Consider the following 25,216-nt stretch of genomic DNA (forward strand, 5'->3'; position numbering starts at 1 on the left):
TCCCCAGGAAGCAGAACCTCTCTACGCCCAGATCAACAGACCTAAGAAATAGCATTGGTACGGGCTTGCGGTGCTCCGAGACTCGAATGAAACCCAACCACCTGGCAGGCCTTTGGCTCTCTTGCTTTTTTCCGATTGATTTTGTCTGGCAAGGATAGATGATTGCCCTCCTGGACCGGCTCTATGAGCGTTCCTGACAATTTTTGGCAACCGATGGCAGATCCCTATGGCAGCACAAAGTGACAGCTCCCTGCTTAGCGCACCAGGAGTCCGGCCCTGTCTCCACAACTCATGGGTATCCAGACTAGGAAATCTCACTCCTCGCTCTTCTTTTCAACATTTCTTGTCTTGTGTATGCCACATATAAATAATGAGCATTCCTTTTCTTTTGAGCAAAAAAAAGCAGAATCTGTATGTAGCAGTGGCATTATCATTCAACAGCCTTTTGGGCACAAGTCGGCACTTTTTATGTCACGGTGACATGTTTTTCATCATCATTTACATCAGGCTGATCCTGAGTTGTTTTGTTTTTCCTTGTGTAGGCATATTTAAACAGCAACAACAGAAAAACACTGGCAGTGTCATTTTTTTTCTATTTCTTATTCTGTAGTTTTGTATGAGTGACAGATCCAAGAGCAAAACGCCTCCCACGGAAATGATTCTTAACTTGAAACCACAGAATAAAACTCTGTTGTTTATCCATCCGGACTGAAAATGTTGCCAAATGTACCTTTACGTTCTAGCGCATCATGAGGAAGAAATGCTGCTTTTCTGTTTGAATACTCATGTTGTGGGTAGAGAAAGGACATGGAATCCCACTGATGGAAGAGACGGAAGATTCAGTATTTCCTAGGAAACTCTAAACAAAGTACAGAAAAGGAATATTTTTATTTCTTCGATATCTTGCTGCTGTAATGCTATGCAGACAAGTGTTTTCTTCTCTGTGTGCCATTTTTGATGAAAAAAAAAAAAATCATTTGCCAAATACTGGTATGATTCTGGTTTAGGAAGTTGGATGAAACGGACTTTAAAAATGGGACAAAGGTGGCATGGATTTTGGAATAATGAACTGATTCTGTGATCAAATTGTTCATCTTTATCACTTTTTGTACATCAGAAAAAAATCAAATGGGATTTTTATTTTATAACTTGAAAAAAAAAATCTTACTGTTAAACTCTTTAATTGTTTAAGGGGAAATGGCTTTAAGGAGTTTGAATGAAAATTGCCAGTTTTCTTTTTGGTTTTTTTTTTTGTCTTTTTTTTTTTTAATGTAAATATAAATGTTATGAGAATTCTTTTACTAATGCCATTACACAGTAGAGAAGGTAGCAAGTTGCAGTGCTTGGGAGGTGTGGCAAACCCAGTTTGTGGTTCTCACATCACATACGTTTTCTCACGTGCTTACGATAATGGGCTGAAGCTCAAGTGCGTTTGCAGAAGGCAGTCAGCTTGTCAGCAACTAGTGAAATTAATGGGAACACATGATTTTATGGTGTAGCTTCTTCACACAGGCATACTCCACTTACGAGAAATCACATTTTCATTGGCATCCCCTTACGATTCCAGAACCTCTGCATAGAAGTCATCGAGCTGTTTACACACAGAATGAAAGAACTTAAAACTTCGTTTTTTTTACATTTATGAAGCAGAAGTGCAGTGTTTGGGTTCATATGTTTAGCACATGATTTTCATAAAGAATCTATATATTTTTGCCCTACAGAGAATTGTTATACAGGTCAAATGTGTTTTCCTGATGTTCCTATGCAGTTACAGTATATTGAATTTAGTGGTTTAACACTAAGAAGGAAAAAAAAAGAAAAAAAGAAAAAAAAAAGAAGAAAAAAAAAGAAAAAAAAAGAAAAAAAAAAGTAAAAAAGGTTAAAGAAATTAAATGATTAATCTGTTTTTAGGGTTATTGTGCAGATTTTGTTTTTAAATTGACACATTAGGATTTGCATTTTTGTCATGTTTAAAATAGGCCTGGAGTTATAAATATTTTACTTTCCTTCATCTCTATGATAAGCTAAAAATGGTTTAGAAGGCTAAATAATACCTGGGGTGGCAATTGTTGATATGTACAACGAAATCTCACACCATGATTCCAATCTTTTATTTTGAATTAGAGAAATTAGAGCAAAGTGCGTTGCAGAATGTATGTGAATGAAAAAATTAGCTGTGAATAGACCCACTGAACCTGCAGAGAAGAGGACTTTTATTCCCATTCACAGTCGTTTGATGCTTATCCCTTAGACATGTGCAAACAGTTCTGTAGCGAATCTTATTTTCCCATTAGAAGGAAGGTTGGTTTTCTAATTGGAGATGAACCAAAACCTGGTGGGTTGAGTGTTTCAGGATTAAAAGCAGAGGTAAAAACGTTTCTGAAGGACATTTGAAGCCTATTTTCCTAATTTGCACTGTGGTGCTACTTACTTCCTCAGCAGCTCTTTTTGGTTTTGTCCTCCATACGGAGCCGAGAAGAAAATTTTGATGCATCGTAGACATTTGAGGCTCTGTCTAGTTAATGCATTTCCAGTTATGGGGTAAAACATTGAAAGAAGAAGAAGAGATTTACACCTCAGAGGATCCATTGACATCGTATTGGTAGGAAGCGGATCATTTCTGTAGTTCTTGCAACAAATAGGTGCAGAGGGAACGAGGCTGGGATTGTAGCGTTTCATGGGAGACAGCTGGGCCATCCCCATGGGCTAGTGTCATACCATTACCAACACTGAGAAATAAATTCTGACTTGTTGTGTCATGCAGTTAGATCGTCTTTGTCACGATTGAGATGTTGAGTTGAGAGGAATGTGCGGCCTCTGCACTGTACCAGTCTTGTAGATAACTTGAATATCCAGCTTGTGCAATTGTTGAATCCCTCGTCCTTCACTAGCACTAAATTTGTCACTTTAAATTAAAAAACCAGGGAATTCCACCAGCCATCCTGTTGTCATCCCCCGTAGATTCTTGATCTTTACCTGTCATGAAGAGATAGATCGTAGTCATTCAAGTGTCTGACAAAACCTTTCATCTAATAACGTACTGGGCACCTTCTTTGCAAAAAATGTTTACTCTGTGGTTTTCATTCATTTTTATTTCTGCATTCTGACACATATTTTTTTAATAAAGATGAGAAAGATAAAATGACTGTTGCAGTACATTTCTAAACCTACTTTAACTTTACCTCAGATAATGACCATTTGTTAACATATACGGACACATTATTTTTAACTTTATGTATAATGCATTCAGCAACAACAACAAAAAAAACAACAAATTTTTAGAAATTTTCCATTAATTTCTGTAACACACCATGTAATACTGTTATGAATAAAAACATTTTAAAAAGGTGTCATTTCAGTAAGTTTGTTTCATAGCTTTTGCTGTTCTTTGAAAATCCTGCCATTTGTACAGCACAGCGTGGATATCTGTCCTAGCCAATGGTTTTGATGGCTATGAATATCTTGGACAGGAGGAAAAGAAGCGCCTCACTTTGGGTAGTATCTAATCTCAAACAGCCCAGGTGTTGCTTTTCTTGCAGAGGTGAGGAATAATAACATTTTTGCTAAGTAAGGTAAATATGGAAGATTTGCCCTGAAATTTCAATGTGCAACATGACCGTATGCACAAAGAGGGAGAACTGTAAGTATGCACATGTATTTTATTGTATTTCTTCTCCTTTCTGCCCCATCCCTTTCCCATCTGCCCCAGTTGTCCAACAGGTCATGCTGCTGCATTCATTAAGGGCTAATGCAACCTAAGCAGAGTTGGAGTTTGTTGATTGTATGTAAAAATACCCAACTCAAATGTAACTAGATGAAGAAATAATCCCAATTTACCTAAAGATAATGAAGGCCATGATCTCCTGCTGTGATGAGAACATGTTTAGCAGTCAATTTTCAGGATCAGCCTGCAGTTTTGCAGAAGCAAGGACTCAAACAGATCTCTTTTTCCCATGTCAGCATCTTCTGGGAAAGCAGTTGTGTAGGCTGGGAGCACACAACCACAACTGGTGTACACTGGATTGAAGGTGATGTTTCTTCCTTCTTTTTCCTATTTCCTTCTTTGTTTATTTTATTTCTAAAGAACTCCTGTCCTGTCAGGTTCATATTTATTAGTTTATGGGCAAATATTGTCCTCAGTCAGAAGAATATCATTTCAAAGCAATGATAGGAGGTGAAGGGAATGACTGTTGTCATTTGTGCTGCAGAGTTTCGGATTCGTTGTCTACAGTTGTCTCTCTAAGCCGACATGGGGAAACATACAGTGGTAAATGAATGAAGTGGAATTCCATATAACTACTAAAAAGTGCATTTTTGGATTGAATGTGTGAGTCTGAGCCATCTATTCTGCTTGAGCATCTGTACTGTGTTACTAATACTATCTGTATGTTGCATGCCATGCTTGTGGCTTCGTATTCTCCGACTTTTACCCTGTTCCTGGCTGTGCTCTCATGGTACTATGACAAATATCATCATCTGTAAGTTATTTTGTGAACTATCTTGGGATGAGGTCTTCCACAAGCTGGTCTTCTCGGCCATACTTACAATTTAGGATCAGGCCCAGCAAGAGCCTTTTTTGAATGCCAAAGATAAAGCAGAGAGCTGGCTTGGGGAACCAAAAAAGAGTGATTATTTTTTTTCCTTTCTTCACTTACTGTATCAAAGTGTGTGGAAACCAAATTATACATTCCAGCATGACGTTGAGGAATATGGGGAGATATCCTGATACGATTTCCTGATTACTGTAATGTTGGCTGTCTCTTTCTAAAATGATCCTACAAGAGGCAGGAAATAGTGGGTCTATTAGTGAAACAATTGTCCAGCTATTACTTTTTAGAGCTTTAAATAGTCTTATCTCAATGCACGTATTTGCCATGTGGCTAATCTATCACCCCTAAAATGTTTTATCAGCACCTGAAAAATCTCTGCAAGAAGAATAGCTTCAAATGTTACCCAATCAAGTGGCTTTCAGATATAGAGTGTGGGTTTTTTTAAAGGTCTTTTAAGACCTGATGCAATTTGCCAGCTTTTCAGTCCCATTTCATAGCTCCCGCAGCACCACTTATATGAATAGTTCTAAGCAGAATAGAATGGATATCACAGTAGATTAAAAGAAAAACATGTTAACAGGCAGCAAATCAATGTCCATTCAGCCCCAGACATTTGTGAAAATAAAGGGTTATGAAGAATTATCGCCAGGTACCAGCAGAGTAAAGCTTCTGTGGAATCACTGTGTTTCTTAACAGCAGTTGGTTGATGGGGGCTTGAGAAGGGCTCTATGTCAAAGCATGCCGTATTAGAAATAAGCAGGTATTGTAAGCTGCTGCAATTTATTGTGAATTTTCTATTATTTGGTATATTTAGATTATGAGTTGAATTTTTTCTTCAAAAAAACTGCTGAGTTTCTAGTTTGAAATTGAGTTTGGGTGTGCATTGTCTTGAAATCTGATGGAGATGGACTGGAGACAAGGGATGTGGGCACGATGGTTTTTCTTCCATGGCCTACTTGATGCTGTATCCACTGCCTTGAAGTCTTCACAAGGCCCTAGAATTGGAGCTTTTGGTTTAGATGTACCTGTAACTGGTTCAGACTGAGTCACTGTTTTTAGTCAATCAAAAGGCAGTAAAGGACAATAAACTCAACAAGGTGATTTGTTTGTATCCAGGGTTTCTTGGATTCCAGTTTCACTGCCAGAAAATGGCTGTGCTAGTAACAAAAATGGCAATGCAACAAAGCCAGTTGTAAGTGAACGCCGTAAGTGTCCCTTTGGCTCTGTTATTTGTGAACTTTGTCATGTGCTTGCCACCTTATGCTCCTCCCCATTAAAATGAATGGGAGAGCCCCTCTGGAATGAGCCAGCTGTGTTCTTCTGCAGGAGGAAATATATTGTGAGTTATGAAGCAGGGAGCAAAAAGATTTTCTTGGAGAAGGAGAAATAGAAGCTCTTTTTGACCACTAACTGCAGCATAAACAGCTTCTTGCTCCCATCTGACCTTTCCCACGGAGGGCCTTTCATCACCGATATGTTTCAGAGCTTTTCTTTGGGCAGAAAGCTGTCATTTAAAAAGAATTGCCTTTGGTGAAACTGTATGGGTTTTATTTACAGGAGAGAGGGGTTACAAACTTAACGCTGGTGTTATGAACCCTGCAAAGGATACATTGCACTTGAGAGCTCAGTGTTCATGATGGACGCTTTGCGAGTCTTCGTTTTCAAATGTGATAAAACCCATGTTCAGTGACTTAGAGCTCCATGAGGGCTAAGTGCTTTGAGATTTAAAATACAGCTCAGCAGGCAGCCTGGCTATTACAGCCAGCAGCGAGGAAGGAACTGAACTGTGGAGAGAGGATGTGGGCATTGTTAGAAGGTGACATTGCCCCACAGATCAATGGAGGTGGGAAACCAGCGCTGGTTGTCCTCTTGGAAATTGGGAAGTGTGCTTGTGCCACTCGATTTTCATTGAAAAAAAAATATGTTAACATGCAGGAAATTCCTCCTTGGTCCCTGCTGTGATTTTAACCTAATGTTTTTCCGCTAATTGAGGAACAGAGATGAGCAGCATGGCAGCAAGCAGGAGTAATCTCCATGCACTGCGAGACATGGTTCACAGTAAAATCAAGGGTGTGCTCTGTGCGTATGATCACAGCTTCTCTTTTGCTGCTGTAGATATTGGATATCTACAAATATCTACAAATACAAATATCTGCAAATATTGGATGTGCACTGAGCTAGCAAAGTCCTATTGATGGGGAGGTCTTTCCTGTAAGCGATGGTGAGGGTTTTTTTTTTGTTGTTTGTAAATAATTAACAGTTAAGTCAATTGTGTCAAAGGTTAAACTAGCTGTATCAGCTAGGCACATCTTGCTTTAATCTGGGGGCAAAGTCATTTAACAAAAAAAATAAGGCCAAAAAGGTGAACAAAAAGGTTTGCTTGCTCTCAGCCATCTTTCCTACCGGTTCACTCTCCATGTGTGGAGATGAAAGGGCTGCTGGTTGCTGCCTGCCTGTTCAGTGGTGGGAAACCTCAGCCTGCAATGGAATCTCTCTTCTGATGAACGTCCTACAAGGGATCAGTTTGCATCCTTCCCTCTGTTAGATCATCATCACCAAGTTGCCAAACTAAAAGCCAGTTGTTTGTTTGTCAGACTTGGTGCCATCTGTGAGAGCGGTGTGATACATTAAGAGGTGTCACAGTTGCCTGGGTCATTACATAGAGATTGGTTTTGAATTGTGTCAGTGAAAATGATTGATTTTATATACGGCATCCGTCATTCCCATAATGAGCAAATTCAAATGGATTTATTCCTTGTGTCATTGAAGCACTGAGCCTTGGCCCAGAGTGCTCAGTGCAAGACTGTCTCCTCAAGAACATGTGGTTTCCCAGAAAACACAGCGGAATGTAATATTTTGTGCAAGTAAATGCCAGTTTGGAGAGTTTTTCTGCCTCTGTAATGCTTGTGGCAGGTTAAAACAAATGAGGGCAATAAGAGAAAGGCTGTTCTGCCTCAAGAATCAAAGAAAGCTGTACTCAAAGTGAGAAGCAGCAGGACTGAAGGCTGCCTTAACTGATGAATGAAGAAAAAATTGGTGAACTTTTGAGGTTCCCCATCCAGAAGCATGGCTTGGTGAGTTCTCAAAGGCATGGCTTGATGAGTTCTCTGTCCTGGCTATGCTATTGAAGTCAATACCCCATCAAGGCTCTTGCCAGTGGCCTCAGGACTTCTGGCATTCTGAGGAAGGGCCCAAATTTTAGTCTGAAAGAAAACTAAGCTGCCATGCAGGCAGAGGAATTCCCAGCCTTTCTCCAAGAGACAAACCAGTGTTCAAAAGCAGAAATAAATACTTAATTTTGCAGTTTGTTCCTAGAGAGCTGACTTCGTTTCCCTTATTGCTTCCTTCTTGCCAAGTCTTGAGTATTCCATTTCATTCGTTGAAATATTCATTTGTTTCTGCCTCCTGAAAGAAGTGTTAAAAATGAAAGTTGAAATTGCTTCTGGCCAGCTCCTTGCTTTCTTCCCCTTTGCCTGCAGAAAGCTGTGCACTAACAATTACATAGTTTACCTTGCACCTCTGCCAAGTGCTGGCTCATTTGCTCTTTACTGCCTGGGGGAACGACCCAGTTTGTTTCCAAATCCTCCAGTACAGAACTGAAGCCGTGCTGGTCTCAACCTGCTGATGGGATGGTGGCATGATGACTGTGGCATGGATGGTGTTTACTCCGTGCCCCATCAAACTGCTGCTGCTTTGTGCTGCACTCTGCTTCCTAAATGTTCATTGCTTCGGGTAAGTGAACATTTTCAAAGAGATGTCCTTGGGGTGATAGGATAAGTAGTGAAAATCAGTACCGACGGTTTGCTTTGGCTTTGTATGGAAAATAATTGCTGTCCTGAGCTATTTCTTTGTAATGAATAGCAAAAACAGTGTTCTGAAGTGAATGTAATGCGGCATGTCTGACTGTGGATAAGTCATCTGATGAATTTAATAGAACAGATTGCCCTGGTCATGTTGTAAGGTGGAGTTGTGCTTGCAGTGTGCAACCTCCTAACAGTCAGGCTGCCCAACAGTGTGCTGGAAAGGAGGTTTCATTGTCTTTGAGTATGTAAATGGTAAAAATCTGGTCATACTTGCATCTTGCCCTTTCAGCTTAACAGTTTTTTTGCTTTTTCACAGGGCTGAAGTTGACCAGTGTCTAATATTTCCGATCTAATGAAATTATTTCCACTGTTCTTTGAACTTTGAGCTTTGATTTCATGCCTTTGTGAGGTGATGAGTTTTTTGTAATTCCTTTATTCCATGTGGTTTTTAACATGCAGTAACGAAGCCGCTTGTCAGGCACTAGATCATGCTCAAAGCTTCAGCTGGTGGTATCCCTTGTGTTGGAGGAACAGGAACACGATGGGGGCAACTTGTTTGTCAAACTGGGCATAAAAGGAAATTCACTGTCTATATTTTCCCTCTTAGATAGGCAGTACAATGAGGCATTTACCTGGGATGAGCATTTAATCAGAAATAGTCAATCTGGCTGAAAGATGAGGCAACATTTTGGCTACAGCATCATGGAAACCATGGAGACAGTTCTTGTAGTGGGGTGAGAATGGCTGAGGGAAGAGTGGATGCTCAGAACCGGAGTTCAGGTTAATTATGGGGATGAATGTGATGAGTGATTTAATGTCTCTCTATGGTGTACTGACAATAGTGTCTAAAGCTAATGGTTTTGCCCAGCTTGAGAAGAGATTGTTTGCTTGGCAAGGGGAGGCCCTTAAGCCTAGCTTTCAAAAGTGCAGAGTGCATGCAAGACCTTTGCATTGTGATTGTTGTTTGTGGCATGCCTGGCCATGGAGCTGAATACGGCAGCCACTGTGCCAGGTTGTTCTCTAGGGCTCACGCAGCTTGAGATGTGGCCCAGGTTGTTGGGATGTTGGTTGTGTTTCACCTGATGGTTATAGAGTTTTGGGTGGCCAAGCCATTCTGGCCTCACAGCTCGATGGCTCTACACTCTGAAGCTCTCATGTTGTTGAACACAGCAGTGGAACAGAATCCCTTGGGCTGATCAGCACCAGCAGCAGACATGCCCGGTCTGCACGCGACCCACCCCAGCCCCGTGACTGTGTGCTCTCCCCTTGGTCCTCGTGGAGCAAGTGTGATCCCTGCCAGAAGAAAAGGGTGAGTGCCTGAGGAGCCCCATCCTCACAAATGGTCCCCTGCGGGATCCAGAGGCACGTGGTGCCTCTCAGGATTAAGATGTATTTCCTTGTCTGCCCATGAGCGTTCCCTACCCAAGAAGCCACATCGAACAAAGGTAATGACCACAGGAGTGTGAACATCAAAATCCCCATTGCTGGAGGGACCTCTGCTAATGAGCTGGAGAAGCCATTCCCAGGCTTAACCAGGGATAAGTGGTGATGTAGGCTGGGAAGAGCGAAGCTTCATTTCAAAGAGTTAATCTCAAAAGCTGGGGAAAAAGAAGGAGGGCTAACATATTGGATGGAGTAATTGACTGCTTCACAGCAGTGTTGTGGGCGGAAAAAATCCCTAATGATACAGAGGGCCAAGTAAATACACTGACAGAAAATAACAAGGGATGTTGTTACCAGCGCTAATTGAAAGAGAGGAGATGTAACCGAATCCTTCCTCACTCTTGCAGATGCCCACACTACGCTGTCAGGCACATTTAAACAAACTGTCAGATAAAAGCAAACTTTCTGTCATCCCTTCCAATTCCCAATCCTTGCTTAGTAAAATTAAAACTATCCCAGATTAGAAATGTTTGAAACGAGGTACGTTACCAGCATAACTCTTCTTTGCCTCCACTTTTTAATCACATTGCTCTTAGATCTCCACCAGCACAGCATTGCTTTTTTTTTTCTTTTTTTAACTAGGGAATCTAAAGAATTCACCATTTCTGTGCACTTGAGTCAATATTTTTTTTTATTTCATCACAGTACAGATTTGCCCGCCTGGAACAACCTTCTCAGTTCAATGGAGAGCCGTGTGATTACTCTGACAACGAAAGCGAAGACTGTGTTACCAATAATCCTTGCAGAAATAAAGTCAGATGTGAAGGTTTTATGTGTGCAGTTACAGGTAAAGGCTTATTGAGGGAGGAATGATGGTGTGTATGTGATGTCTCTGACTCCCCCATGCTAACCTTTCTCCTTCTACAAGAGTTGGCAAGGCTGTGGGATGTCAGAAGCTAGTCCCTGTCCATCCATTGCTGTTTTACATTTGCATCTATGAGTTGAGTGACTATTAGCATACATCAGTCTACAGCAGGCTTTGAGCAAACTTGGCCAAATGGAATATGGTGATTAGAAATGAATCTGCATGAGCCTTGTGTTGCATTATTTTATTTTATTGTATTGTACTCTGCATTAGGGACTGTGATTTTGCAGTATTGCCTGTAAGCATGATAATAAATAGTTTTCTGAGCAATGTTCTCATTGGTTGCTAGGGAGATGCATTGCACGGAGGCTGCTTTGTAATGGAGATGTTGACTGTGGAGACCAATCAGATGAAAAAAACTGCAAAAAAGTGTTTAGAAAATGTGACCAAAAGATGGAGCAATACTGGGGAATAGAGAATCTGGCAAAAGGGTAAGTTGGTGATCTTTATATTTTCTTACCAAAGGGTAATGGCTTCAGACATATACATGGAACAGAGAAAAGCATTAGCAATTGCTGTATCCAGGAGTTCCTGACTGCCTTTGAGGTCTTGATCCAAAGCCTGGGAAATCCTTATTGAGGATTGAAATAAGGGAAATCCTTGTTGAGTCCATGAGTCCTTCCAGGAGAGCTTTGTATTGCCAAAACCTGGGAGTGAAGAGTGAGGTACAAATCCAACCATTTCCTTCATGACTCCATAGAGAGCCCATGAGTGGGAATGATTCAATCTTCCAGTTATTTTGCACGAGCGATTTAAGCCAGCACGTTGTATTGCCTAAAATTTGTGCTTTTCTGTGGATTTGTGTATTTGCACAACACATTGGTTTTGGTGGGTCAAAAAGTTGTGGATTTCTTCCATGAAACTGGAAGGTGGTGGAACTTCTGTCCTTTGCTTGGGTGGGGTAGGGTTACAACCCCCAACCTGGTGGGGATTCTAATCTGTGTCTGGATTGATCCAGGTTTTACTGGCTAAGACTGTGGCAACTTCTTGTAATGTTATAGTGTGTGAAAAGAGTCTTTTCTTACTCTGCAGGAAAAAAAAAGCTTTTTACTTTGAAAAAAAATAAGAAAAGAAATCATATTGTAGGAAAAAATGATAATTTCCTACTTAGTCTCAGGAGATATGGCTGCTGTGCATGTCATTGCTGATGCTTTGTACTTCTGAGTTTAATCAAAATTAAAAATAATGTTGGACAATTATGGGAACATGCTTCTCATCTCTTTGAAGCTGCAATTGCTCAGTAATTTGCTTTTAGTGGACTTCCCTCCTTTTCAGTTTGTTCTAAAATCAGAGTTAATATTTTACAGCTTCAGTGTCATTACCGTGCAAGTCTCTCTCCCCAAAAGAAGGAGAGGCAGATCTAGCAGAGGCCTTGCTTGTTAGGCATTCAGTTTTTCTCTGTAGGAATGAGGTTGATCGACCAATGGAGGAGGCAGAGCTTTCTGTTGGGGTTTCAGAATAAGGAAGTTTGCAACAAAGAACCATCAGCCAAAAAAAACCATACTCTTTTGCATTTCTTATCCAAGCTATTTGCTGTGTAGCACCGAATCAGTCCTAAACAATATTCTGCTATTATGCTTCATATGCAGGTTAAATATCATCACAAAAAACTTGGAAGGATTAGTTCTTGATCACAAGTACTATGCTGGGGGATGTTCTCCCCATTACATTGCGGACATGAGATTCAGAAAACCATACAATGTGGAAAGCTATACACCAGAGGTATGTGTCATATCCTTCTGTAGATAAACATACGTATATTCCACTAAATCTGCTGCATAATACTGATAAAATTTCATTACTAAATGGTTTTATAAAGAATTACAAAACTCCTGCAATGAAATGGACCAAGAATGAGTTTAGCCCAACTTCCAGAATATAAGCATGCTGTGTGCACTAAATGGACTTGGAGCAGCGCCCATGCATTAAGATCCATGTGCACTGGAATAGATGGCAAATTTCCCATGGACCTTCCTATTACAGAATCTGAGCATGATATTTTTTGAGTGTTGTCTATTAGGAAACCATTTCCTCTAAGGGTTTCTACTCTCATCGATGCCTATGTTTTACTTCTTTGCATAAGATTGACGTATTAAGTAATAGGCTCTGATCCTCACAGTATGGAGGAGATGGTAGCTTTTCTACTGCTGTAAATCAGCTCTTTCTGAAGTAGTGGTGTTAATAATAACAGTGCTTTGCAATTATACAAGGCTTTTCATCTTCAAAGTGCAAGCATTAATTCACAAGTATATCTGTAGCTGCTTTCCCTTCCTGTGCTTCAGGTGTACGTTCACTGTGCAGAAAATAAAATGTATTGTTTTTGCTTTCTGTTCAGACCAAAGGCAAATATGAATTTACAATGACTGAATATGACTCCTACTCAAATTATGAAAGCAGTGTCCTGAAGGCAGAGGCTTCGCAGTCAAGCTTGAGCGTTGGTATAAGCATACCCAGTCTGTTTGAAATTGGTTACAACAATAATGACAACAGGTTCAAGAAGTTCATTCAAAGGATGAAAAGATTTTCTTCAACAGTAAGCCCTGCTCTACTTAAATCTCTTCCAACACATTTTCTGTATCTGTGTGTGTATTGATTTCATCCCCATCATCAGGTCGGCAGCCACGACTGCGATAAATGAAGTCTTTCCCCCTGATTGGATTTTGCAGTTTTTATTGGTCGAACATTTATTGAGGCTGCAGCACCTTGGTTTGTGTTTGCAACACCCAAGAGCTTTTCCATTCACAGATCTGCCTGGAATCAGGCTGCCTAACCCTTACAGTCAGCCACAGTTGCACACAATCTGTCCAGTCAGCACTGGCCATCCACATTTGGGTGTTTGCATTGAAATCACAATGAAAATGAGGAGCAGTGCAAAGTGCAGACATCCTCTCCTCCCTACAGCAATCTCACTAGTAGATGCACAAGCAGGACTGCAAGCAGAGTTTCCACACTGCACACCAGCAGTGGCATGTTACACATGTTGACTCTCCAGCCATTAAAAAGTTCATACAGCATCGGACCCAGAAATCACAAACAGACACTCACAGTTTTGTTTTGTCTATTTGGATATTTTTCTTTCATCAAAAGAGTGTAAACCAGGATGCTGATGGCAGCATGCACGGATGTGTGCAGCACTGGTACTGATGTCTGGGCAATAGGAGACGGATGGCTGCAACCAACATGAGATCCTGCACGGATCAAGATGTGGTTTAGCTAACGAAGCCCAGAGTTCCCCTGCCCTGTGGAGAGGTACACTGAGTAATGGGGTAACACTGAGGACAAAAAGGATTTTCTGCATTTCTGGGGTTTCTGTACCTGTAAGCAGTCCAGACACCAGTCAGTGTGTGGACAGCTGTCCAATGCCATCACACGTGAAGGGCTGTTCTTCTTTCAGGTGGGTTCAGCAAGGCAGGAGCTGCAACTTAATTCAAGCAGCAAAGCCACGCTATTCTACTACAGGGCAGCCTTGACAATAATGTGGAATGAAAACTGCTGGCAGGCCTTCTGTGAGCTGAACTATAGACTAACAGATGCCATTTGACTTGGGTTGATGCGATCTATCCGCTGAATACATCATTCATCAGATGAGGACACACACAATACAAAATAAGGATGGCACCATCGCTTCCAGTCTCATCTTCAGAGATGTGGTCACAGCTGTGATCTGTGCACACTTCAAGCTGGCTGGAAATGCTTTAATCTGTAACTCGTAGGGCTGTTTTATGAGATTCATTCGGAGCTAGTGTGCAACATCATTTGATTTCTTCTTTTCATCTGTTATTGCTGTAAACAAACCTAGCTCTTGTCAGTGGTTTAATAGTACTGCTGATCTATGTCTCTCCCCTCAGCATACAGTGCACTCAGCAATGGCAGAGCATTCCTTGTTGCTATTAAACTTGCACTTGCTTCCTGCAAAGTGACATTTCTCGTGACAAGATCAGAGGTGTATGAGAAGCATTTGTAATGGATATTCAGGAAGAATGTCTTGGTTTTATTATTTAAGCTATAGTGTTCTATATTGAAATGCCCTTGATGTGTTTGTCGTGCTGGTCCAAACAACTTGGCACAAAATGCTTGGGACACGACAGATGACTTTTTTAACAGAAAAGGGAGATGTAATATATGCCCATGCAGACATATTTTTATAAATACCTATAAATATGTGTTTCTTGTGTTTCTGCATGCCATGTAGTCCAGCAAATTCCTCCACGCCCGTTCTGAGCTGACTGTGGCTGTTTATAAGCTGAAGACCAGAGCCTTGATGCTGCATTATGAGTTTCTGCAGAGACTCCATCAGCTCCCATTGGAGTACAGCTATGGGGAGTACAGAGAGCTGTACCGAGACTATGGGACACATTACATCACTGAGGCTACCGTTGGTGGCATCTATGAATATACTTTAGTCCTGAACAGCAATGAGCTCCAGAAGGCAGGTACGTGCATCTGAAGCTTGTGAAAGGCTTTTGGGCCAGACCTAGCTTTTCAGTGGGAAACCCCTCTGCGTGAACCAAGATCTGAGGAAAGAAGAGATTGTGCTAGAAGGAGCCAGCAGCATCTCCAAGAAAAATAGGGGATTAAAAGTGTTTCACAGCATTGAGTAAATGGGACTCCTGTTCAAAGCATGCTCAGTATCACGGGCTCCATCTAGCTCTCGAGTTGTGGATGCTGCCTGTTCACAGAAAGGGCCCTGTGGCAAGTGTTTCAGACTACATATTCTGGGGGCTGACACGATGTTGAGATGAATGAGAGCCGTGTAGCTTAACACTTCTGCTAGCTTTGAAACCTTTGCCTGAGTTCTTTTTCCGTTGCCTTTCAAATGATGGTTCTGAAGCACCTTTAGCCTCGAGAGCTTTTCCAGCATGTAAGAAACAGTAAATAATTTGCTGGGTGACTCCTGTGCCTGACATTGCTCTTGCTCTTTGACTCCGGCTTCCTTTTTTTTTGCAAGAAATGATGATTGTTGCATGGGATAGAAAGAGCTGTGTGACATTAATCAATAGCTGCACTCTCTTATTTATTCATTGGCATGGAAGTGAGGAACTGCCTTCGTTGTCTGTTTGTGAAAGCATTTAATGGACTGTTGCGTGCAACACTCGGTCTGTTTGCTCTTCTGCTGGCTTGGAGGTTGCTGGCTTTTGCAGTAGGCAGATATGTCCCAAAGGGACAGACTTTAGATTCAGAATTTACATGAAGAAACTTCCATGAAACAATTGAGGCTCTTCTGGCAGGAAAGAACTAGAGACATGAGCTAGCAAATGAGAGAAAAACTACTTGAAGCATTACCCCTAACAAACCTGGCTCGTGTTGGAGGAGATGGGTGGTACGTAGTCCTTTGACACAGGTGTTTTAAGTCACAGATCAGGCTCCCACCTGCTGCTGCTCCACATAGCCCAGTGCAGCTGAGCTGGTTGTTACAACCCTCTCCTTTCAGTATCCGCCTGTCGTTTGCACCCTGTTTTAGAGTTCTGTGAACCATGGACTTCATTTCATACCGATCTGCTAATTATCCCAAAGAAGGCTTCATCTTGTCATTTTTTCCCTCATCTATTTTTTTCAACTTTTATTTTCTGCGTATAAGGACATGGGAAAAAAAAATGTTTTATTGAAACACTGCAATGTTTTGTTGTGCATTTAAAGGTTTTTCTATGAGCGACGTCCAGAAATGCGCACAGCACGGCTTTAAAGTCGATGGAACAATTAAAGCTGTCTCTCTGAATCTTGGAATAAATGTAGAAGGCTGTAAATCCCTTTTAAAAGAGATTGGAGGTAAGCTTGAAACACTTGTGTGATTTCATTTCTAACCAACGTCGTTGCGAAAAGAACATCTCATAACATTGCCTGGTGGATGGATTTCCTCCATGGTGGTGGAGAGGAGCTTTGGGCAGTGGAAGGACCTGAAGGCATTATTGCTGCATGCTGGAGGAATGGGGATGGAAAAAGAGGTCGGGAGTGTTGCTACAAGGGAACAGGAAGGGCACAGGACATGCAGTAGAGGAGACCATGCATCAGGTGTGAAGCACCTGTGGCCTTTCTCATCCCAGCCCCCACTCTCTGAATGTGTTTTTTTGCAGACAGCACCTCCAAAAAGCAGTATGTGGAAGACTTCATTGCCATTGTTCGTGGCGGAGCAAGTGAACACATTACAGCATTGGCTAACAAAGGCCTGCCGACAGCCTCACTGATGCAGGAGTGGGGGGATGCTGTGCAGTACAACCCTGAGATCATAAAGCTGAAGGTGCTGTGTCCATTGCTGTGTTCAGCCTCACTTAGCTCAGTGTCTTTGAAAGCAGTGTGTTCAGATAAATGAGAATTACTTTTTTCTAAAGGGCCATTTTTAGGGCTGTGAATAGAACTGTACTGGCATCGTTGCTCTGAAGATGGGTGCTCAGAAAATCAAAGCTGTGATGCATTAAAAAGGGCAATGTTGTTGAAAGTGAGTGAAGTCGACAGCTTTTCCTCCTTCAAACTTGGCTATGCCAATGTGATCTTTTATTACCTCCAGCAGGCCATCCATTTTCTGCTTTGCCAGTGTATCCCTTATCTAAAGCATGTCTGGCAACATATACTTTATAAGGACTTCTTTTTCTTGAAATGTGAACAGTGGTTGGGAGATGCCCTGGTGCCTGTCTGGTGCTTGCTGCAGTGGGTTTGCCTTCCCCAAGCCCCTGCTGCCCTATGGGTGAACCTTCCAGAAAGATGCTAGGGAGTTTCCCAGAAGGAGACAATGTAAACGCAATGCTCTGCACTTCCAGAAAGTTCTCCCACAACAAATTGTGATGTCCTTTGCCTTGCCTGGCATCAGTGGCCAGGCTGCCCAGTGATTTGATTTGGTATCTCTAAGCCTTCATTTACCTACTGGTATCCCTTTGGGGCTCAGAGATCAAAAGTATCAGCAGACTGTGACTAAATGTCAGCCTGGGAATGCTTAGTTAGGGAAAACTAGAGCAAAACAGTTCATAAATCATCTGCAGAAAGGCCTTGGCAGGTCACTCTCAGTATATTTCCGTGTTTGTATGAGCTGAAGTCCAAAAGTGAAGTATGGATCACAGATAATTGATGAGGAGAGAATGTACAGCAGCAGGAGATGAGCATTCTTTATTGATGCTTTCTCTTCTCTCTAGTAACTTGAGACTGTAATAGCAGCTCGGGGATCGTTCATGCTATTGCTGCATGGCTGTGGCAGGAATCCCTATAGCAGGGTTGGAAATTTGGGATGGGTCCACTGGTGTGAGTGGATGACTGCCAGTGTATAGGGCACATTGAACTTCCCCTTGCTCTCTGAAAAAGAAATGAGCAGGCCAAATTCTCCTTGATTACTGCAGCACGTTCTCTGTGCTGTGCATCCCATATCCTTTACCACTCTGGAGATCCCATCTGCAGTGGCTGTATTTGGAGATCACAGTCTTCTCTTTTTTGAAGGCTGTGAGACCCCTGTTTTGGCTTCGTAAAGAGAAAAATCAGCCTTGAAATGCAGAGGTGATTATACTTACAGTGCAAACGTGAATGCCTGAGGATGAGGAATGAGGGAGATTTCTCTGGGTGGCGTTGGGGGATCCTTTTTAAACTGGAGCGAGGGGAAGTAGTTTTGAGCAAATTAATAAAATATCAACATCAGGAAAACGGTAAGAAGGCCTTTAATGGAACTTTCCAACCAGCTGTCGGGCTTTTGAATCTCCTTCTGCATTTACAATTTTGTTGGTGTTGCAAACCAAGACCCCTGCAAGTATTCCTGACTGTGCTGCCATGCTGTTTACTAGGTTTAAAGAAATACTGATAGGAAGCCTGGGGTATGTACCACAAGGCCCTCATTTCCCTCACCAGCTGTGCTCCCATTGAGCTACAACACGCTCACGCCATCTTGAGTGTTGAGTGCTGCTTCTTCCATCCCTCTAGGTACAGCCGTTGTATCAGCTGGTGACTCCAGCTGACTTTGCTAATGCAATGACAATAAAAGAAAATCTGCGCCGGGCTCTTGATGAGTTTCAGCTGGAGACCAGTTCCTGTCGTTGTGCTCCATGCCAGGGCAATGGGATCCCAGTTTTGAAAGGTAGGAGGGTGTCCTACACCACTTCTCTAGCCTCTTGCAGCAGTGAGCAGGGAATCTTTGGGAGGAAGGAGGCTGAGCAAGTCATCAGTTCTTCAGTTGCTCCTGTCATATTCTTTTAAAATGGGTTTTTGGAAGATCATAGAAATATATAATGGTTTGGGTTGGAAGGGACCTTTAAATCATCTTGTTCCAACCCTACTGTTATAGGGAGGGACACCTCCCTCTGCTTGGTCCCTATTTGTAGAATGCATCTCTCTAGTCAACACAGTAGAGTCACAGGATGCACCTTTTTAATGGAAGGGTTTATCTGCAACAGTTTCATGCAAAATTTTGCTCCTGTCTCAATTAAGTATTTTTTAAAAAAAAACACCTCGATATCTCCTCCTTTGCTTTTAAGTTTGCTTCCATCATCCCAGAGAAGTGTCTACTGTCTCAGCATCAATGAGTGCTTCTTAAAGTGTTTTGAAGATGACCACATCAGTGCCAAGCACAATCAGCACCATCACCTCCCCATATTTGTAATAGAAGCTGTCCTCCTTTGTAAGCAGGCTGTGATTTAAAAATGAGGGGGAAAAATAATCAAACTGAATGAAAACCACTGCCTAAACAGAGGTATACCATGTGATGAGGGCTTCTAGAAGAGGGACCGTTTTTTTCAAGTGCCTAATTCCAATCTGCATGTGCAAAAGTCCTGGTGAGAATCGTTATCATCTAAATGTCTGTCTAAGGCAGAACGATTGCTTGAGGTACCATTGAGCTGATTGTAGCACTTAAAGATTCATCTCATAATTTTCCTTGGTTCAATAACTTCTCAGGATCAAGATCAGTTGGGTTTCATGTAGGGTCTTCTCAACAAGAGGCTTTTAATGACCATTATTTTCTCAAGTGGGAGCTCTCCTCTGGTCCTGGGAGGTCTGAGTGGGGTTAGGTAAGCGTTTCCTCTACATAAGATGCACACTTTGTTCCTATCCAACCCTGCCATGAATTCTCTCTGCAGAGGGACAGGAGACTTGCTGTGACAGAAGCACAGTGCCATTTCTCTGCTTTATTGCTGCTTTATGCTTTCCTCACTAGAGAAGCAAGCTGACGTGATTTCACCACCTATCCCTTCCCTCGCAGCACCCAAAAGGTATCTGCAGGGAAACATGACATGATTGAAGTCTGTAACCCCACCATCTCTGCTCTCTTTCAGGAACACAGTGTGAGTGCATCTGTCCCCTCAGCCACCGTGGCACTGCATGTGAGACTCCCAGCAGGACAGGTGAGTGGGACCCACAGGGCTGCCTGTGCTGCTGTCTCCACTCTGTCCAGCCCAGGGCATGGGATTAGGGACCTACAAAGGGGGCAAATGCTCATTGCCTGCATGCTCTTAAATTTCATTTTCTTTTCTTTGCGCGCACACTGAGTTGCCTTCACGGTGGTGAGGCACTGGAACAGGTTGCCCAAGGAGGTTGTGGATGCCCCATCCCTGCAGGCATTCAAGGCCAGGCTGGATGTGGCTCTGGGCAGCCTGGTCTGCTGGTTGGTGACCCTGCACACAGCAGGGGGATTGACACTAGATGATCATTGTGGTCCTTTTCAATCCAGGCCATTCTCTGATTCTATAAACTCCTGCCCAATTTACAATCCACATGAGGCCTTGGATCTCCTCCAGCAGTTCAGTTTCCCAAGTTCTTCCCTTTGATACAGTCCATACATTGCAAACTGTTTTTCTTTAGGCATGTTGCCATGCATTTTAATCTTAAAATCTTATTATGTTGTTTTGAAGCATTCTTGCTCGCTTTGTATTGGTGCTGTCTCCTGACTGATGTTCTAACTCCTTCTAGTTTAGGATGGCCTGTGAATTTAATCATTTTTGTTTACTTCTTCCAGCTCATTAATCTAGATGCTAAATAATACTGGATCTCAGGCAGCCAGAGCTCTGGCACCATCCCACACTTTGCTGCACTGCATTTATCACCGCTCTTTGTTTACAGTCTTTTATCCAGTTCTCATTCTGCTTGACTGTGTCCTACCAAAGCCAGGCTGAAATGCATTGTAAGCCAAGATTACACCAAGCAAAGGGTCAATTTTGGAGGTGTTTCTAAGCCAGTCTGTTCAACCTTAAACTGTGGAGTCACTTACACCTTGTTCCGGTCTGCTTAGCACACATGTAATCACATCTGACTCTCCCATAGACTCACATCCATCCACTTGTCAGCATAAAACTTCTCACTCCCCTTTCCTCCTTTTCTGTGTTGCTCCTGTGTTCAGCTCCGTGATTCTCAGGATTTTGAATTTCTGTCACTCACGTGCTCAGGGTCCAGAAGAAGACATTGTAATAGGAAAAGCAGTGGGCAGAAAGCTGAATATTCAAGCTGCTGTTCACTGAAGAAGAACGTGCTGGCATTATCCCTAACACCTCAAAATGTGACATGAGTTTAGCTGCTCTTTTCCTTAGTTGGGTTGGATTAGGTCAGGGAGAGAAACACCCTATAGCCAAAAATAATTGATACATTTTTTTTGTCCTCGATGTGCAAAATGTAGTTTGAACGAACACCAGAAATGCTGAACAGAGATGTAAAAGTACATAAAAGTATTGCTGCTAATGACTCAAGTGTGTTGGTGTTGGTGTGGATGGGGCAGAGCTGTTTGTATGTAAATACGATTCATGGAATCTGACAGCTCTCCCCATGGAAAGAGCTGCTTTGTTCTGACAGTCCTCTCTGGCTTGGTTTTTATTTTCCAGATGCTGCTATTAATGGAAACTGGGGTTGCTGGGCCAGCTGGTCTCCATGCTCAGGAGGTCAACGAACAAGGAGGCGGCAGTGCAACAACCCGGCACCGCAGAATGGCGGCTCATCGTGTTCAGGGCCAGATGCTGAAACAGTGACTTGCTAGAGGGAAAATTGTTAAGAACTCAGTGTACACACAGTGACCAGCTTCCAAACTGAGTGGGAAGGTGTTACCTGATTAGCTTGCTAAGTTGGCTCTGCTCTGCTTGTCTCATCCCAGTACATTCAGAAGGCATTGGTAGCATCGCAGCTTTGGACGTGCTTTGCAGTTGTCCCATGCTCTGGTTGTGCTTACTGTTCTCTGTAGTTTTTCTGTGTCTTTATGGCAAAATAGGGACGAGCTGCATCTCATGCCTTATTTGGTAGAGATTGTTGCGTGATTTTAAGTTCTGCCATTTTATTTTTGAAGGTTCCTTTGAGATAAGAAAAGACTGATCTTACACCAGAATATGCACTAACATGCAGCTTCTGTGAAGACAGCTGTGTCACGTGGAGTGAAATACAGCATATTAAAGTCTAAATCTCAATGAGCACTATAGTATCTAGTGTATCTAGTATCTAGCCACTTCCCCAGTTTCCCTATTTATGGTATTTAACTTAAATTCTCTGTCGTATTAGAAGTTATGTTGAAGGAGTGAAAACCAAACTGCAAAGTGCAATCTGGTAACAGTGAGGTATTGTTATGTAACTGCACAGCAGTGGTGCTCACTGCAGAGACAAGCTTCCTCCTGTGCATTCAGAGGTAGAACAGGCACAGAGTGCACCCTGATACACTCAGATACTTTTTACTTGGAGAGGTCAGGGAAGGACAAAGGGATGTTACTGGGATGGGGAATGGGAAAGCAGCTGCTCCTTCTGCTGCTGCCTGGGACTTTGGGAAGGCAGCAGAGATGACTGCTCGCAGGTTAGGTCATCAGAGATGGAGAGGGTTTGCTATGAAATGAGACAAAGCAAAATGTGTGGTTTGCCCTTTGTTACCATCCCTAAAGCCATGCATCACAACCCAGGTCCTACAAAAGAGGAACTTATGTCTCTATGCACTGCTTTGTGATTCAACTGAGAACAAATGGTCTGGGGACTTTCCTCCTGCAGCTTGTTTGGTAGTTAATGATTTTTACACAGACATTTGTTGGGGCCTGCTATAAAATGACAAGAGAAGCTTTGCTTTGGGAAAACAGTGCAACCAGTGCAAAGTCATTTGTGAGTGTTGTGAGTCTCCTAACATCAGCAAGGTCAAACACTCTTAGGAAGGCTTTTAAGGATGCTGGTGATGATGGGTTGATATCACCAGTTTCTCTTCTTTCAGACTGATGCTGTCTAAATGCAATTCTTGTAAGAACATCTCAGGCTCTCTGACACCTAAACAATGGAACATGCATTTAGTTTTAGCCCTCATGCCGCCTCCACACTTATCGACAAGGTTTGTGTGACAGCTTTAAGAAAGGAAGAGCACATTGCATATGTGCATATGTAAAAGCAGCTCCCTCTGTACTCATAATGGGCTACATATGTAATTGGGCTGCCAACCCACAACATTTCCTCATCCACTGTGTAAGTAACTGTGATGTCTTTTGTGTGGTAGGAATTTGCCAAGTGGCTCATTCAGGGTCATGGTCACTGCTAATGCAATCTGCATTTTTCTTTGTGGTTTTTAAAGGGGCACAGTGGAAGCAGTGCAACAGAGGAGTCCAGTCACCAGCTTGCGTTGGTTCATGGGCACCTGCCTGTGACAGCACGCGCTGCAGTGCTGCTGCTTCCCCTTCTGATTGAGGAGCTTTCTCAGATAAGTAGAGTGGCTTTTGTAAATGTGACCCCCACTCCATCACAGTGGAGTAAGCAGTCTGACCTGTGGTCATGGTGCATCTATCTGCTGCTGCTGCAAGCAGAGCAAAATACAGCAACCCAAAGCTTTCCCCCTATCAGGAAAGCCCAGATTTTTTGAAATGGAAATGCTTGAGTTTGTATTATTTGGATTTGGGTTGGGTGTTTTGTTTTGTTTTGTTTTGTTTTTTGGAGGAAGAAAGACTTGGCAGTCTTCAAATGAGCAGGACAGCCTACCTGGTGTATCATTTCAGTAGCAGTTGCATGTTGAGCCTATAGGCTCTAGGAGCCTCCCCTAAAGGACATAACTTTATCTTGTCCTTGTGATTTTGTGCTTTGATTTAACTAGCTAACAATTTACGATGACCTGGAGGGTAATAAAAAATTCTGTGCTGAAGGTTTTATTGTTTCATTTTGATATGCATTAAATTTTGGTACTATCTTTTACTGGGGTTTCTCACTTCCACTTTCCGTGCAAGTTGACATTAATAACCCAGGTATGAAAACAAGAAGGCTGCAGACACAACACATGCATGTTCTCTGCTGGTTAAGCCCATTTTCCTGGCTAAGACTCTTGTCTCAATGGGCTTTATTGCATCTCATATTGCATTCCTGCCCTGGACCAGATGTGCTGTATTAATATGGGTTTCTTTACGTTGGAACTAGACGATTTAAAGATCCGTTCCAACCCAAACTATTCTAAGACTGTATGGTTCCTTAAACCTGTGGTAGTTCTGTATCATTGCTTTCGTCACCTGTGTCTCAGCACAAGAGCCATACTGACTGGTTGCCACAGCTATTGCTATGTGCATGCTAAAAATAAACTCAATAAACAGGGAAAATGTATTTTTTCCACCTCCTTCCTGAAGATGTTGCTGCTGCGATGTGTGATGGATCCAGTCAACATGGTTTGGGGAAGTTCCAGAAACAGTATTTTTGGTAAGTTCTAATTGTCATGTCATGATGTTAGGAAGAATTTCCTTACAGAGAGGGAGTGTTCAATCATTGGAATGGGCTGTCTGGGGCAGTGGTGGGGTCCCCATCCCAGGAGGTATTCAAGACATGTGTGGACATGGCACTAAGGATCATGGTTTTGTGATGAGTCTCAGTATCAGACTGGTGGTTGGATTTGGTGATCATGAAGGTCTTTTTTATCCTAAATGGTTTGGTGACCCTATGATTCTGTGTCCAACTTTCCCAGCACAAAACCAGCCTGATTCTTACTACATCGGAAATGTGTCAGACTGATTTCCAGCTGGGATTTGTTCCCTTGTGAAGCTGGGATTTGGTCTGTCATCAGGTTGGTTCACAGTCCAGCAGCTGATCCATGATCCCTTGCATTGATATGGTAGGAGAGCTGGGTGACTTGCAGCACCCTTGCCATTGTCCCCACCCAGGCCTCTGAGGGCATATAAACCAGAAATCTGCTTTACAGAGAAAGTAATGGACACAGACAGAGAGACTGCATAGAAAGTGACCCAGCAAGTCCATGTAGAGGTGATAACAGTCCCCAGATTGCCAACAGTGGGTTCTTTTGCAGTACTCATAATACAGCCCAATAAGCACCAAAGCAAACCGCCAGCTTTCAAATTATGGCTGCAGATTTCTCTTCCTTTTATATCCTGTTTTAACACCTTCTGGTTGTGTAAATCAACAACACTGGAGAGGAGGACAGTAATTATTACCATTATGTACTACCATTATTAGCACTTAGACTCTCACTGTGCTGGGCACGATGCAGCAGCACAACAAATGCCAGCCTCCCCCTGAACTCCCCAGGATCTGGCATTTCTTTTGTTTTTATCTACTGTCTTTTGTCATTTCTGTTGTCTTTTGCAGTTTGGGGTAGATTTGATGTTTTGCTTCTTCCTGCAGCAATGCCTTAACACTGTATGGAGGGGAAGGCGACAATC

At 42.4% G+C, this 25,216-nt stretch overlaps 2 protein-coding genes across 8 annotated transcripts in view; both read left to right on the forward strand.

Moving 5' to 3' along the window:
• DAB1 (DAB adaptor protein 1) overlaps nt 1-3,348 on the forward strand; it is a 245,280-nt gene extending 241,932 nt beyond the window's left edge. For all 7 annotated transcript variants that reach the window (XM_048947036.1, XM_048947038.1, XM_048947041.1 and 4 more), the window contains one exon: nt 8-3,348. In XM_048947036.1, the coding sequence (XP_048802993.1) occupies nt 8-45 (38 nt within the window). In that variant the 3' untranslated portion in view covers nt 46-3,348. The remainder of the gene's footprint in view (nt 1-7) is intronic.
• A 4,422-nt stretch (nt 3,349-7,770) lies between these two features.
• Nucleotides 7,771-24,525, forward strand: C8B (complement C8 beta chain). Its single transcript, XM_048945979.1, has 12 exons — nt 7,771-8,282; nt 9,524-9,662; nt 10,442-10,583; nt 10,951-11,092; nt 12,251-12,383; nt 12,997-13,194; nt 14,854-15,094; nt 16,299-16,427; nt 16,733-16,896; nt 18,555-18,708; nt 19,901-19,969; nt 21,437-24,525. Exons 1-12 carry the CDS (start codon nt 8,188-8,190, stop codon nt 21,586-21,588), a joined length of 1,758 nt encoding a protein of 585 aa, XP_048801936.1. The 5' UTR covers nt 7,771-8,187; the 3' UTR covers nt 21,589-24,525.
• Nucleotides 24,526-25,216: the final 691 nt, after the last annotated feature.

This window comes from Lagopus muta, chromosome 5 (genome assembly GCF_023343835.1).
Source record: "Lagopus muta isolate bLagMut1 chromosome 5, bLagMut1 primary, whole genome shotgun sequence".
Taxonomy (NCBI): Eukaryota; Metazoa; Chordata; class Aves; order Galliformes; family Phasianidae; genus Lagopus; species Lagopus muta.